The sequence below is a fragment of the Vigna umbellata genome, chromosome 1 (assembly GCF_029865625.1).
Source record: "Vigna umbellata cultivar VRB3 chromosome 1, Vumbellata_1.0, whole genome shotgun sequence".
Lineage (NCBI taxonomy): Eukaryota > Viridiplantae > Streptophyta > Magnoliopsida > Fabales > Fabaceae > Vigna > Vigna umbellata.
The window spans coordinates 106,008,476-106,022,904 of record NC_142165.1 but is presented as its reverse complement, the minus strand read 5'-3'; the positions used below and the strand labels follow the sequence as shown (position 1 = coordinate 106,022,904).

General features: G+C 29.0%; 1 protein-coding gene across 1 annotated transcript; it reads left to right on the top strand.

Moving 5' to 3' along the window:
- The first annotated feature begins 8,485 nt into the window (after positions 1-8,485).
- On the top strand, positions 8,486-13,859 carry LOC124838272 (ABC transporter B family member 11-like). The gene is made up of 12 exons (XM_088105386.1): positions 8,486-8,767; positions 8,922-8,976; positions 9,071-9,246; positions 9,349-9,570; positions 9,657-9,895; positions 9,999-10,524; positions 10,726-10,999; positions 11,080-11,957; positions 12,128-12,394; positions 12,547-12,810; positions 12,903-13,196; positions 13,315-13,859. Exons 1-12 carry the CDS (start codon positions 8,501-8,503, stop codon positions 13,666-13,668), a joined length of 3,816 nt encoding a protein of 1,271 aa, XP_087961512.1. The 5' UTR covers positions 8,486-8,500; the 3' UTR covers positions 13,669-13,859.
- The last annotated feature ends 570 nt before the right edge of the window (positions 13,860-14,429 follow it).

Below are 14,429 nucleotides of genomic sequence, written 5' to 3'. Positions count from 1 at the left end.
TCTCAGTGAGAAAACCCGAGTTTCAAGGAAAAAAGAAGTTGTACTTACAAAAAGACTCTATACTTAAATATGTAAGAGATGTAAGATCCGCATTGGAGAAATAATAAATGAAAAATATCATGAGAGTTGAGTCGAGTAATTGAATATTGAATCTTTACTCTATACGGTGAAAGGTTATATTTATAGACTTTTTAAATCACATATAAATAAATAAATAAAGGATTTTGCTAACTTATATAACGTTTTAAATTATACCAAATTTTAGTTGTGAAAAATATCTTATTCATAAGAAAAGATATATTTTAAACATAAAGATATTTTAATAAATTTTATTTTTAATTTAAAATAAAAAAATAAAATAAAACAAAAATTATTTAAATAGTTTTAACTTTAAAATTTAGAATCCATATAATATATGAATGTATTTTTGTCAACTAAAATTTGATATATATTAAGTTAGGTAAATTAACAAACTTATAAATATATATATATATATATATATATATATATATATATATATATATATATATATATATATATATATATATATATATATAGGGGTTTGCTAACGCGCAGTTGGTACATTTTAGCAATGTGTACCGGATTTTAGTAGACAAAAATACCCTTATATATTATGATTATAAGTTTTAAGGTTAAGGGTATTTTAATAATTTTTATTCTCAAAACTTAAAAAAAAAAAAAAGAAACCCCCAAACCCTTACTCACCTCTCTCATTCCTCTCAATCCTTTCTCTTTCATCTCTCTCACTCCAACCTTTTCTCTGTCATCCCAATTGAAAAAATCAGAAACAGATATTCACCTTCAGGCAAAGGTTCATTCAAGATCTCTTCAATTTCACCATTTTCACTAACCTCTCTAATTTCATCATCTGCATATCTGCATAGGTTGAATCATCATCTCTAAAAAAACCCTTCAGGCCAATTACCAATTCTTTCGGATGTCATTATGCTTGTGAAAATTAGATAAAATTATATACGACAACAATTATAAAATGAAAACTCATTATAAAGTCATTTTTTTTGTAAGAAATTGTTTAACAACGAGTGTTTCAGATTTTTTTCCAGGAGACAAAAATTATAAAATAAAAACTCATTATAAAATCATTTTTTTGTAAGAAATTGTTTAACCGCGAGTATTTCTGATTTTTTTCAGGTCAATTACCAATTCCTTTATGCTTGTGAAAATTGGATAAAATTAGATAAGACAAAAATTATAAGATGAAAACTCATTATAAAATCACTTTTTTGTAAGATTGTTTAACGACAAGTGTTTATGATATTAGGGCTACAGTAGGGATCACAGAGAAAAGACTGGAGTGAGAAAGAAGAAAGAGAAAGGGTTGAGAGGAATGAGAGAGGTGAATAAGGGTTTGGGGGTTTCTTTTTTTTTTTTTGAGTTTTGAGAGTGAAAATTATTAAAATACCCTTAACCTTAACACTTAGTATCCATGATATATAAGGATATTTTTGTCTACTAAAACCCGGTACACATTGCTAAAATGTACCAACTGAAAAACAGGCGTACGCGCGTTAGCAAACCCCATATATATATATATATATATATATATATATATATATATATATATATATATATATATATATATATATATATATATATATATATATATATATATGATTATGATATTTAAAGAGTGTTAAGGATATAATAGAATTGAATAATAAATTATTATATTATAAAATATTAATTATAAATATTTTGGAGATATTTTATAATATATTGAGGTTACATATATAAGTCTCTTTCACGAAAGCTAAAATTAAGTTACAAGTGGATTAACTTAATAGATGAATGAGTTTTATGATTCACTACCTCAAAATAGACTAAATTGATGGAAGAATGAGTTTTATTATTTACTGAATTTTATGAATGAATTTAAATTGTTGAATTCGAGCTTAATTTGCTTAATGAATTTGCATTATGGATAAATGCCTCATTAAAAAAAATTTTGGCAAAGAACTCGTCTTATGAAAAGAAGTATGAATTAAAGGAAAAAATGCGCGCATTTAATACAGGGTCAGTATAGTTTTGGTTTCTTTAATAAATAAATTATTTATACATATATATAAAAAATAAATTTGTTCTTTTATCTTTTCAATTTTACCTTTTAAATTAAAATAATTATTTTATTAAATTTACCTTTTTAAGTAATTGTTTTTTCAATTTGACCGTTTTTTTTAAATTTAATTATATTTTAATGATAAAACTATCTATAAAATAATTAAAAAATATTTATAATAAAATTATAAAAATATTTATATTTAATTTTATAATCTATAATAATAATAATAATAATAATAACAATGATAATTTTATTATTTTTTAATATCATAAAATAAAAAAAACATATTCGTAACACATATATTTTTACTAATAATTTACAAAAATTATAAAATTATTATGTAAAGGATTTTAAAATGTCAATTAATGGTGGTCTTAAAACAACAAGGTTAACAGTTAACTTAGTATTTGTGGCTTTGTGACTTAGTTTGGAAAATAAAAGTGAAATATTTTAAAAAAATAAGAACATAAATTAAACCCTTTAAATAAAACTGTTAAAAAACCATTTTAAAATAGATGATCTTGGTAAGGAAACAAGAAGATTAAACAATAATTTAGCCCCAAATAAATTTATACATAAACATAATTTAGTCCCAAATAGATGATCATATAAGGAAATGTTAGTAAAAAGTAGGACTCGGCACAGTAAAAAAAACTGTAAATTATAGTTAATCTATACTATTTGGTACTTAAAAAACTTAAACTATTTGTACTAAAAACCAATTATATTGTTTAACAGTTCAGTTTAAAAATATTGAACTTAGTGTACAGTTAACTGTGAATTGTACAGTTAACTATGAACTGTGATTTATGCCATTTTCTATCATAGTGGTTTAGGTCATCTTTATGATGTGTTTAGAAAACACCCTGCAATGATGCTCTGTTCCATGGAGAAACTTGATGCAGTGACAGGGTTTTGGATGGGTCAGCTTGGATGAGATAGTTCTGTGTTTATTGCGTACCATTGGTTGTTTAGGTACAATTTGGAGGAAGAATTCGTTCCGAGGGCTTTGGTTCTGCAGCATCTTCTCTCTAGAGGATTGGTGAAGAAGGATGCTAGCATCTTCACACCATTACGCAGATGACATAATATTTGTGTGGATGAATTATTTTATTATTTTTTGTTTCTATCAAATTAATATTATTGTGACGTATATTAATTAATTATGAGAATTTTACTTTATCGTGTTTTATTTCTTCTGGGAAAGTGTAGTGTTGATGAGTTGTCATGGATTAATTGAACATGGACTATAGTTAATTGAATTGTAGTATGATAAACTAAAAACTAATTAACTGAACTGTACTTAGTATAATTGAATCAGAAAATAGTTCAGTTCAGTTATTTTGAACTATTTTTTAGTTCAGTTCTGAACTGATTTATAATTAACTATAAATTTTTACAGTGCAGTGCACTTTGCTCACCCTAGTAAAAAGATATATAATTAATAAAATATAGAATTTTCTTTTGCACTCACGTGATGTTATAGTTTAGAAAATGTGTCAGATTCAAATTTTTTATTAAAAAACATAATTAAATGTACCACACCAAAATAATTATAAAAAAATAACCTTAAAATTAATTTAACCAATTTACAACCTCAATTTAATTTAAAATCAGTTTATTAAACATCATCCCAAATATATGATTGTCTTTTTCCTGACGTCAGCATCATATATTCGGCCTTTTGGCTAACATAAAAGAGTGGATCATATGTCTTCTCAAACAATTGTTGCTTTGAAGAGGTAGTTTTGGTCTAACATTAAAATAGTATTTGTTATTTGGAATCTACTTTTAGGTGTTGGCGATGTAAAAAATTGTGATTAATTAGTTAATTAATTAAAAATTATTATTAAGATTAATTTTGACATTGTTATTATAAGGGTTTAAAAAAAATTTATACCAATGTTTGCATTTAAATTATAAAAATTCAATACATATTCTATTTATGTTTAGTTAACTTTTAAATATATCATCAATGGAGGTATTTTTAATTAACTTCTATTAATTTTTTTATAACAAAACTCAATTATAAGAATTACTGTGTGATTAACTCTCCTTTATTCATTCCAAGTTAGTTATAGCTAATTCTTTGCACATTAGGTTAAGAATTCTTCTCACAATACCATCCAATTCTGATTTCTCTTTTCCTTTTACTTTTATCAAGTTTTAATGAAAACGACTTTAACAAAATACTATTAGTTTTAATATTTAAATAAATTTTAAGTATTTATTATATTTTTATATCAAGATGAGTAAATTTACTTAGTACTCGTTATGGATTGAGTTAAAAAAATAAGTTAAATCCAATTATTTTTTGGTGAATTAATTTTTTTTTAAACTGATTTGATTAATTATTAGTTGATGAGTTTGCGAATTGACTTATAAATATTTTACTTTTACAATTTATTTTTTATATTTATTATATTTATTATAATACAATAAAAATATATTGATTTTGATTTGATTAATTTTTTTATAATAATGAAATCAAAATGTTTCTTCAATTCTTCAAATATTATTATAAAAATAATAATTAAAAATTAAAGTACTTAAAAATAAATATCTAAACTATTTTAATCTTATTAAACAATATTTTAGTACTTAAAAATATCAAATTATATAATATAGTTTGAAATAGTAAATAATTTTAATAAAAAAACTTATAAAAATAATAAAAATATTAATGAAGTATCTTATTGATAAGTTAAATATTAGTTTACCTTTTAACTTAACTCGAATTCTAATGTTAACTTACGAGTTAGAATCTGTTTTGGTAATTTCTTTAACGAATATAGATTAACTTAGAATTAATTAATCATTATTTTAAGATAACATGTTTACCCATCATAGTCATATTTGTTATCTTATTTCTTTCTTCTTTTATTCTTCTATTTCACGCAACACTTTCATAACATATTTAAAGAAGATATTTATTTTGGATATGGAATACATATCAAAGATTTCTTATTAAAGTTTAAATGTTTATTATTACATCATTATTCTTTTTAGATGTTTATAAAGATTTGACTATTTAAATAGTGAATATATATTAAATATTATCATTTATCTCTGTACTTAAAATCTTTATGTATAAATTTTAAAATGATTTTTATTAAGAATAACCTAATTACGATCAATTTGACTTTATCTTACATTAAATAGTGTAGAGATAATTTTTTTATAAATTCACTCGGTTTTAGAGTAATGCACAATTATTTTTGTGACATGTTGTGTTTAAACCATTCAATCCAAAATTAACCAGACGGTGAAATAAAATAAATTTAAATTAAAATATTTAATTTATTTGTACTTAACATGTTTATGAAGTACTTCAAGCAAAGATGACACCTAAAATTCTTTAAACCCACTTTTAGACATAATCAGGAAAGCTAATTGTTTTTTTTTTGTCAGCAGTAAATTTAACTGTAATGGCTAATTTTATTTATTAATTTAACCAATTTACAACCTCAATTTAATTTAAAATCAATTTATTAAACATCATCCCAAATATATAATTGTCTTTTTGTTTTTACAGACGTAAGCATCATAGGTTCTGCCTTTTGGCTAACATAAACTAGTGTATAATATGTCTTCTCAAATAATTGTTGCTTTGAAGAGGTAGTTCTGGTAAAACACTAAAATAGTATTTATTATTTAGAATCTACTTTTAGGTGTCGGCTATGTAAAAAATTGTGATTAATTAGTTAAGTAATTAAAAATTATTATTAATATTAATTTTGACACTGTTATTATAAGGGTTTGAAAAAATTTATACCAATGTTTACATTTAAATTATAATATAAAAATTCAATACATATTCTATTTATGTTTAGTTAACTTTTAAATATATCAATGGAAGTATTTTTAATTAACTTCCTATTATTTTTTTTTACAAAACTCAATTATAAGAATTCTTGTGTGATTAACTCTCCTTTATTCATTCCAAGCTAATTATAGCCAATTCTCTCCACATTAGGTTAAGAACTCTTTTGAGAATACCATTCAATTCCGATTTCTCTTCTCCTTTTACTTTCATCATCAAGCCTTAATGAAAACTGACTTTAACAAAATATTATTATTTTTAATATTTAAATAAATTTTAAGTATTTATTAATTTTTTTATGTCAAGGTAAGTAAATCCATTTCACATAGTTGACTCATCATAGATAGATTGAGTTAAAAAAGATAAGTTCAGTCCAACTTATTTTTTGGTGAATCAAAAATTTTATAAATTGACTCGATTCATTTTTGTTTGATGGATTTGTGGATTTGGAAATATTTTTTTACAATTTATTTATATATTTATTATATTATAATAAGAATATATTGACTTGATTAAATGTTTTTAAAATAATAAAATCAAAGTAATCAAAGTGTTTACTTCATGGGTTAGGCTACCGAAAAACAAATGCATTTTGGTGATATGAGTAGCCAAATCAATCCCTTTAAGCTATCCTTCACCTGTATAGTCCCATACCTATACAGTCTCTAGATCCCTCTCATTCCGGTGTATGTTCGATTTGTCCATGTGTCCCTTGCACTAGAAGCCTGTTAGGAGCCGCTCCTTGTTAGTACCCCTTGCACTTCGTGTCTCTTGCACCGGCGATCACTCCCTGCCCTCGTCAGTGCCCTGGTGTCAAACTCTCTAAATATTATTATAAAGATAGTAGGCGAAAAATTAAAATATCGACATATATATATATATGTATATATATATATATATATATGTATATATATATATATATAAATTGATAAATAAATAAATTAAATATCTAAACTATTTAAATATTATTAAATAATATTTAGTACTTAAAAAAGTCATATTATAAATCTATATAATTTGAAATAATAAATAATTTTAATAAAAAACTTATAAAAATGATAAAAATATTAATAATTAATAGTTGTTGGTAGGTTATATATTAGTTCACCTTTAACTCAACTCAAATTAGGTGAACTCATTAGTTATAATCCAATTTTGATATTTTTATTTTTTTAATTTTTTATATTTAATACATTATTTTTAAAATTAAGTATCATATTAATAATATTTTTTTTCAATATTATTAAGTGTGTGTGACTTAATTAATTTTACTATTTTAAGATAGTATGCTTATTATGGTTAACAATTATGTCTTTCTTCTTTGATTTCTACATCTATGCATGTTTTTGGTGTATAAAAAATATATTTCTTTTGGATATGGAGTCAAGATCAAAGATTTGTTGTATTACTGAGTTATTGAAAGTTCAATGTTTGTTTTAGTGTTACTATTCGTTTGTCAATTTACAGTTAGAAATTACATATAATAAAAGATACTCTGATGTCAAAGTTAATAAATATTTGACTATTTAAGCATATATTAAATGTCATTACTTACTTCTTTACTTAAAATCTGTATTTATAGATTTCAAATGAACTTTCTATAAAAGATAGTCTAATTACAACCCAATTGATTATAATCATACTTTATCTTAAACCAATAAGTGTTATAGGTTTTTTGTTTGTAAGTTGACCATTGGACCTCTTATCGCAACTACTCAGTTTCAAAATAATACACGGTTATGTTATGACATGATTAGTCCTGTTTAAATTGTTCGATTTAAGATTGACTAGACGGTAATATACTTTTAAATTTTTTAATACAAGTTAAGTAAATAATAAAATAAATGAAAATTAAAATATTTAATTTATTTGTACCTAAAATAAAAAAAAAATTTATGAAGTACTTAAAACAAAGATAGATGACACCTAAAATTCTTTAAACCCACTTTTAGACATAATTAGTAAAGTTAATTGTTTTTTTGTCAGCAGTAAATTTAATTGTAATAGCTAATTTTCTTTATTAATAAAAAAATGAATTATATTTAAATTCAAAAGGAATAATCCGACAGAGACGCATTCTTATTTCTTAAATGGCTTTTAAATGATTGAAATTATTTCCTAGAAGAAATTTTTTTAACTGTCAAGAATTCCCTTTTAAAAGCAGGAATATGTTTTATAAACTTTGCCAAGGAAACTTGTTTTGCCAGGCCAATCACTCGAAGTGTTAGTTGATGCAGTTTTTGGTGTTAACTCGTTGCCATTTTAAGTTGCTTATTTTCTGCTGAAGAACATTTTGTTGAAGTTGAGTCATGGTTTTCACTGAAGTAATTCTTACGTATGACATTGACTGAATTCAGAACCTCATTAAGAAAATGCCAAACTCACTGCACACACAACAACAAGTCAAGAAGTGAATAAAAAGTTAGATTTCACAATAAGGTTATAATTTTTGGACAGCACAATAATCTTGATGTGTTCTACTAATTTGAATCTTCATGCAATTGATGCAAGCGTTTTTGGTTTATAGTGATCACTAACTAGTGGTACAGGGGTGTGCAAAGTTTTCCATCAAGAAAATGTCAGAGGATATAGACTTGAATGGACATTCTGAGAGGAAGCAAGATTCAAAGAGAAAGTCCAAAGATGAATCTGCCAAAACAATACCGTTATACAAACTTTTCTCATTTGCTGATTCTTTTGATCATTTATTGATGATCGTGGGGACTATGGGTGCTATCGCGAATGGAATCTCCCCTCCCTTGATGACTTTGTTATTTGGAAATATGATCAACGCATTTGGAGGAACCAAAAACTCCAACGAAGTTGTTGTTGAAGTTTCCAAGGTAATTCCTCATGAATCCCTTTTGTTAATATTAATCCATATTGGTGAAACATCTAAGGTGAAATTGGTGAAGCGGTTGAGGAGTTACTAGGAATATCAGAAGTGGTAACTTAACATTCTCAGATTTAACACATCACATCAAATTACCGTATCAGGTGTCTTTGGAAATTGTATACTTGGCTGTGGTAACCTGTTTTGCATCACTTTTGCGTAAGTACATCAGATTATTTGTTAGTTCTTACAATCTACCTAATTAGTTTGGTCAATCATCACCCCTAAAGAAACCCCGTTTGTTATGAACCAGAGTTAACATGCTGGATGATCACTGGAGAGAGACAAGCTGCTAGAATTAGAGGATTATACCTTCAAACTATTTTGAGGCAAGATGTCACCTTCTTTGACAAGGAAACTAGAACAGGAGAGGTTGTTGGAAGGATGTCAGGTGATACTGTTCTTATTCAAGATGCCATGGGTGAAAAGGTATTAATTTTAATGAACCACCTTACAAGTCTTAAACCATTACCTTGTCGTTTGAGGTAAAATTTGTTTCTTTCAATGCTTTTTTTCTCCCTTATATTTCAGGTAGGACAGTTCTTACAGTTACTGGCAACTTCCGTTGGAGGTTTTGTAATAGCATTCATCAGGGGATGGCTTCTAACTGTTGTCATGTTATCTTGTATTCCACTTATTGTTTTGGGTGGCGCCATGGTAAGCCTTGTTATTGCAAAAGCATCATCCAGGGGACAAGAAGCTTATTCCCTAGCTGCAACTGTAGTAGAGCAGACAATAGGTTCTATCCGAACTGTATGCATACTGAACAAAACAATAACTCCAGATTTTTCCTTTTGATATGGCAGAAGATATGAATGACTTCCACTTATCCAATGCAGGTTGCATCATTCACTGGGGAGAAGCAAGCAATAGATAAATATAGTCAGTCCTTAATCAAAGCTTACAAGGCTGGAGTGCGAGAGGCACTAGCTTCTGGTTTTGGGTTTGGTGCTCTCTACTTTGTTTTTACCTGCAGTTACGGTTTGGCTATATGGTTTGGTGCAAAAATGATAATAGAGAAAGGATATACAGGAGGAGAGGTTGTGACAGTAATGATGGCTGTTTTGACTGGCTCCGCGTAAGTTGTGTTTTCCTCTTTCTTATTATGAGCTTAAGGTTTCTGAATTGATTCCTTCCTCCTCTCCGAAAACCATCCTATCTAACTAGATTTCCAATCCCAGGTCTCTTGGGCAGGCATCTCCAAGCTTGAGCGCTTTTGCTGCTGGAAAAGCTGCTGCCTTTAAGATGTTTGAAACAATTAAGAGGAAGCCAGAAATCGATGCTTATGATACAACTGGTCGGCAGCTTGAAGACATCGGTGGACATATAGAACTAAGGGAGGTTTACTTTAGTTATCCTACAAGACCAGACGAACTTATATTCAATGGATTTTCTCTTTCAGTACCAAGTGGCACTACGACAGCTTTGGTTGGAGAAAGTGGGAGTGGGAAATCCACAGTTGTTAGTTTGATAGAGAGATTTTATGATCCACAGGCAGGTGAAGTTCTCATTGACAGTATCAACCTCAAAGAATTTCAACTGAAATGGATCAGACAGAAAATAGGCCTTGTTAGCCAGGAACCAGTTCTCTTTACCTGTAGTATTAAAGAGAATATTGCCTATGGCAAGGATGATGCAACTGTTGAAGAAATCAGAGCATCAGCAGAACTAGCTAATGCTGCCAAATTTATAAATAGACTTCCTCAGGTCAACCCTTGAATCTTCATTTAAAATTTTAAATGTCAAAATTGCATACTGCTCAACAGTTTGAAATGTTCTCTTCCTTTCTCAGGATTATCTTTATGTCCAGAGTATATTGTACTTGTGAAAAAAAGAATTAGTTCTATCATGATATTAAATGCTCCTTTTACATATGTAATTTGGTATAATTATGAATGATGAACCTAGGGACTGGACACAATGGTTGGTGAGCATGGAACTCAGCTTTCTGGGGGTCAAAAGCAAAGGGTTGCAATAGCAAGAGCGATTTTGAGAGACCCAAGAATCCTGCTTCTGGATGAAGCTACAAGTTCACTTGATGTTGAGTCTGAGAAAATTGTACAGGAAGCACTGGACAGAATGATGATAAACCGAACAACAGTCATTGTAGCCCACCGTTTAAGTACCATAAGGAATGCTGATAGCATTGCTGTTATTCATCAAGGAAAAATAGTTGAAAAAGGTAGACATAGCATGCAGTAATAGAAGTTTAATTTCTCCCAGACTCAATTTTCAAATGTTTATATATTTTTCCATGATCAGGTTCACATGCCGAACTCACCAATGATCCCACTGGAGTCTATAGCCAGCTCATTAGACTGCAGGAAATTAAAGGGTCAGAACAAAATGCTTCATATGACACAGACAAGATAGAAAGTCCAGTTCTTTCTGGTAGACAATTAAGTCAAAGATCTTCCTTACGATCTATAAGCCAAAGGTCAGCAGAAGTTGGAAGCAGTGGTTGCAACTCTTTCTCAGAATCACATGTTGTTCCCCCAACGATTAGCTTGGATCTTTCAGGCAGAGGATCTCAAGCACTTCCTGCAACAGTTTCTTCACCAGCGCAAGTGCCACTCTCTCGCCTGGCATATTTAAACAAGTCCGAGATTCCAGTCTTGTTTATAGGGACTCTAGCTGCAGTAGTAAGTGGACTATTAACACCCATTATTGCACTCTTCGTTTCCAAAATGATAAGTATTTTCTATGAGCCAGTAGATAAACTTCGGAAAGATTCAAAGCTTTGGGCATTACTATTTGTTGCAATTGGTGCGGTATCATTTATCACAGCTCCTTGTAGATTCTACTTTTTTGGTGTTGCCGGCGGTAAGTTGATCAAAAGGATTAGGAAAATGTGTTTTGAGAAAGTTGTTCACATGGAAGTTAGCTGGTTCGATGAAGCTGAACATTCAAGTGGAGCAATTGGAGCAAGGCTCTCTTCTGATGCAGCTGCTGTTCGAGCTTTGGTTGGGGATGCACTTGGTTTGCTAGTTCAAAATGTTGCTACAGTTGTCGGCTGTTTGGTAATTGCGTTTGAAGCAAGCTGGCAGCTTGCTCTTATAGTGCTAGCTTTGGCACCGTTATTAGGACTAAATGGCTACCTGCAATTCAAGTTCATAACAGGATTCAGCGCAGATACAAAGGTTTTGTTTTTTACATCAACCAACTGACTGTATGTTTCAGCAATTTCTTTTTTATTTTACAGAAGTTTTCCAGAAAAGATAGAAAAAAGTTACTATATAACGTAAGAGAATGGTTCAACAGTGACATGCATGTGCTTGATACGAGAATTGACATTCTATTTACTTTGCAGAAACTGTACGAGGAAGCAAGTCAAGTCGCAAGTGATGCTGTAGGGAGTATAAGAACTGTTGCCTCTTTCTGTGCTGAAAAGAAGGTGATGGAATTGTACCAGAAAAAGTGTGAAGGACCAATTAAAACAGGCATAAGGCGAGGGATAATAAGTGGAATTGGTTATGGGATATCATTCTTCATGCTTTACACAGTTTATGCATGCAGTTTTTATGCTGGAGCTCGACTTGTAAAGGATGGAAAATCAACATTCTCAGATGTTTTCCGAGTAAGTTACTTTACTCTCTCCTTAATCTTTCACTGAGTCAAAATTTCCACCACTTCTTGTCGTGACAGTTATGCTAACAGTGAGGTAAGGTGGCATGCACACAGGGTTTATCTATTTTTCTTGTATTAATTTTATTGATTCCTGATTTCCAGGTTCTTTTTGCACTCAGCATGGCAGCTATGGGAATCTCCCAATCTGGCTCTTTGGTCCTTGATTCTGCTAAATCAAAAAGTGCTGCCGCTTCTGTATTTGCTATTCTTGACCGAAAGTCACAAATTGACCCAAGTGATGACTCTGGATTGACGTTGGAAGAAGTAAAGGGAGAGATTGAATTTAAAAATGTTAGTTTCAAGTATCCCACCAGACCTGATGTTCAAATATTCAGAGATCTTTGCTTGACTATTCATAGTGGCAAGGTAACTCTTAACTGTCCATCCATTCTGATAGATTAGGTTGGTTGTTCTTCTTAAACTATTAGATTAAGTGATTATACTGATAAAATAAACAGACAGTTGCACTGGTTGGGGAAAGTGGAAGTGGAAAATCAACAGTGATCTCATTGTTGCTGAGGTTTTACGATCCAGACTCAGGTCACATTACACTGGATGGAAAAGAAATAAAAAGCATGCAAATTAAATGGCTAAGACAGCAGATGGGTCTGGTGAGCCAAGAGCCTGTGCTGTTTAATGATACCATCCGAGCCAATATTGCATATGGCAAAGGAGGGGATGCAACAGAGGCAGAAGTTATAGCTGCAGCAGAACTGGCAAATGCTCACAACTTCACCAGTAGTTTGCAGGAGGTAAATTACGGTGTCCTATAAACTCACGTCTCTTAAAGTCTCTTGCAACCATATACACAAAATTCAGAATTTGTACTAGTTTTTAAGACACCGTATGTGCAATATGTTGTATGTGCAGGGTTATGACACAATAGTTGGGGAAAGAGGGATTCAGCTATCTGGAGGGCAGAAACAACGAGTGGCAATTGCACGAGCAATAGTGAAGAATCCAAAAATATTACTACTGGATGAGGCGACTAGTGCACTTGATGCAGAGTCTGAGAAAGTGGTTCAGGATGCACTAGAGCGTGTTATGGTGAACCGAACCACAGTAGTAGTGGCTCATAGGCTATCTACTATAAAGGGTGCGGATTTAATTGCAGTAGTAAAAAATGGTGTGATAACAGAAAAGGGAACACATGAAGCTTTACTGAACAAGGAAGGTGATTATGCTTCCTTAATAGCATTGCACACGAGTGCTTCTACATTCTAGTTTGTTTTCACCTTCTTTTGATTTTATCCAAGAAAGACTGCTGTGGAGTTTTTCCACTCAATAGTTACGCAACTTTAAATGTCACTCTCTGTCTTCATTCTGCAGGATGTTCACATATACTAAGTGTTGAAAGAAACAGAGTAACTGTCTTAAAAATTTATTTTCGTATGCTAAAGTTTTATATTTTCTTATTGAGTTTTTCATTATTTTTTATTAACCTGACGACGTGATTGTACACATATATCATTATTGTTTTTTATTAAATTTTTTGTTATTTCATTGACTGTCCAAAATTTGTATCACCACCTAATTTTTATAGTTTGAAGCACAATAGCGCTAACTTAGATAATAATAGATAAATTTTTTCACATCTTTATTATCAGTACAATTTTATTTTCTCAAATTTTATTTTACTATAATGCCGTTTAATTATTCTTCTTTTTTTTGAAAAATTAAATTTCTGTTTGTAAAAAATATAAAAACAATATTTAAAACTATAGAAATATAAAATTATAAATATAACAAAATATCAAATTTATAATCGAAGTTTATTAAAATTTTAAAATAGAAAATTATTAAAATTTATTAAATATTTATGAAAAATATAACAGTAGAAATTTAAAAATATAGCAAAAATGTAGAATTTTTAATTCAAATTCATAAAATTTTGAAAATAGAAAAAGTATAGAAATTTCTTTAAGAAATTTAAAAATATAGTCATTTAAGATATTTGAAATAAATTTGATTATTTTTATTTTATT